This window comes from Cibotium barometz, chromosome 54, assembly GCF_041138505.1.
Source record: "Cibotium barometz isolate CiBa-2024 chromosome 54, ASM4113850v1, whole genome shotgun sequence".
Classification (NCBI taxonomy): Eukaryota; Viridiplantae; Streptophyta; class Polypodiopsida; order Cyatheales; family Cibotiaceae; genus Cibotium; species Cibotium barometz.
Genome location: NC_141099.1, coordinates 9,161,707 through 9,163,764, shown reverse-complemented (window position 1 = coordinate 9,163,764; position 2,058 = coordinate 9,161,707). Strand labels below are relative to the sequence as shown.

The following is a 2,058-nucleotide window of genomic DNA, read 5'->3' as shown; positions in this document are numbered from 1 at the left end:
GGAAATAGTCCACGAGGTTGACCTATTAGTACATGTGCTATGATTAAAGGATGACATTGAAATGTTGGCACAAATGTGAATGCTATAAATAGATTTTCATTAAGTGTGAATGCAAGGCTAATGGCTATGATTGTGAAGTGGTAAATCTCATGGTTTTTTTTGAAGGGGGATGGATCATTGAGTGTGAATGCAAGGCTAATGGCCATGAGTGTGAAGTGGCAAATCTCAGGGTTTGAAGGTGGGGTGGATCATTATCATAAGCCATGGACTTTGGTAACCTTATCACTTTGTATGATCATATAGGCAGCATGATGTTCCAAAGCTATGATTGATGTCTGTGATTTGTGTGTGAGATAGAGGTGGGAGGAGGAAAGGAGGACATGTAGAAATTTGTGCAAGTCTAACAGAAAATTAATTGAATAGTATGCTATAATCGTCAAAGAAAACATTTTTCTCAACAAATAATAAAACTTTTAGGAAGTTGTATTTAAAATTTGCACACTTTGGACCTTAACTATACCAATGCTCACGAAAAACCGACATTTAGTAAATTTCTTATAAAAAATCCCAAATGAAATTGGAGTTTATCTTGAAGAAAACTGCTCAATGTTTACCATTTTAAGTTATAAAGCCGGCAAATCTCATCATTTTGAGCTAGAAAAAGGCTAAATTTCAATGTGTTCCTTTTTTCAATTGGTTGAAAAACTGGTTTTCACAAGCTGAAAAGCCATAAACTTTGCTTTAAAAATTTGAGAAAATACACTAGTGAATATCCATATACATATCAAATAAATTGTCTGAATATATATATCAGATAAAAATGTCGAATAGGCTGGTAGCATACGATCAACATGTGGCTAAAGGTTGTGATTCGCCGATCTTTACTTGATCGGACGGTGGGTATGGTTTTTTTTTTGAAAAAGGAACAGGAGGCGAGGGAATGGCTAAAGCAGGGATCGATCCTGTCAGAATGACTGCAAGCCGTTCGATGGAAACAAGATCGGACGACTTGTGGCCATCATCTTCAGGCAGGGGGACATATAAGACGGACGGGCTACTCAGACACGACCTTCATTCTGCGCGTTCTTCTCCTCTGCGACTCTACTGTGTTTGATCTTCAGAGCTTCCAACTGTAGCCATGTCTGGGCGGGGAAAGGGCGGAAAGGGGCTGGGCAAGGGCGGCGCGAAGCGGCATCGCAAGGTTCTGCGCGACAACATTCAAGGAATCACTAAGCCCGCCATCCGGAGGCTTGCCCGCAGGGGAGGCGTGAAGCGTATTAGCGGCCTCATCTACGAAGAGACCAGGGGTGTGCTCAAAATCTTCTTGGAGAATGTCATCAGAGATGCCGTGACTTACACGGAGCATGCCCGTCGCAAGACCGTGACGGCCATGGATGTGGTCTACGCCCTCAAGCGCCAGGGCCGCACTCTCTACGGCTTTGGCGGTTAATTTCGTTCTTTTTCTCTCATCTCTGGTGGTTCTCAACACCACCCCCCCTTCTGCTTTTTCAGCTCTCGTTTAGAGTTGGCTTATGTGATGACCACAGTTGCCTAAGCCGAAATGGCTTTTTGCATTTAGTTGCTTTTACTGTCTCTCTTGGAAAAGGATATAAGAAGGTTGTGGTGCATATTTTTAACCATTGTGAATCCGCACTATTAGAATTTTAAGGCTTGTTTAAGTTTGAACTAAATATTAGTAGTAACTTGGAAATTTGGGTGATTAGTATTATTGGATTTTTTTAATGAGATCATATAGGGCCAAACAAATTTTTTTTTGCCTCCACTTACACTTTCATCATGATTTTTAAGTTGCCCATGCTCTAACTCATTTACATAGAGCAATGATAAAGGCTCTAATTAAAAATAGATAGTACTTTGAGATTAGTGTTGCAAATTAAGATAAGCTTGATATAATTATGATTTTGTTAATTTAGCTAGTTTAGTAAAGTAGTAGTCTCTCCTTTCATTTTGGAGAGGGTTTTCTATTGTACACAATGGTTTATAAAAAGTGGCTTTATGATTAAGCTTCAAGAGGGGTATCATAATTTTACATTTCTT

The 2,058-nt window shown here is 39.7% G+C and overlaps 1 protein-coding gene across 1 annotated transcript; it reads left to right on the top strand.

Annotated features, from left to right (window-relative positions):
- Nucleotides 1-1,066: 1,066 nt before the first annotated feature.
- LOC147607835 (histone H4) lies at nucleotides 1,067-1,654 on the top strand. Its single transcript, XM_086789713.1, has one exon. The coding sequence runs from the start codon at nucleotides 1,139-1,141 to the stop codon at nucleotides 1,448-1,450; it is 312 nt and encodes a 103-aa protein (XP_086645839.1). The 5' UTR covers nucleotides 1,067-1,138; the 3' UTR covers nucleotides 1,451-1,654.
- The last annotated feature ends 404 nt before the right edge of the window (nucleotides 1,655-2,058 follow it).

Excerpts from the sequence above, each read along its gene's own strand:
- LOC147607835 (XM_086789713.1), top strand. The coding sequence starts at position 1,139 with ATGTCTGGGCGGGGAAAGGGCGGAAAGGGGCTGGGCAAGGGCGGCGCG.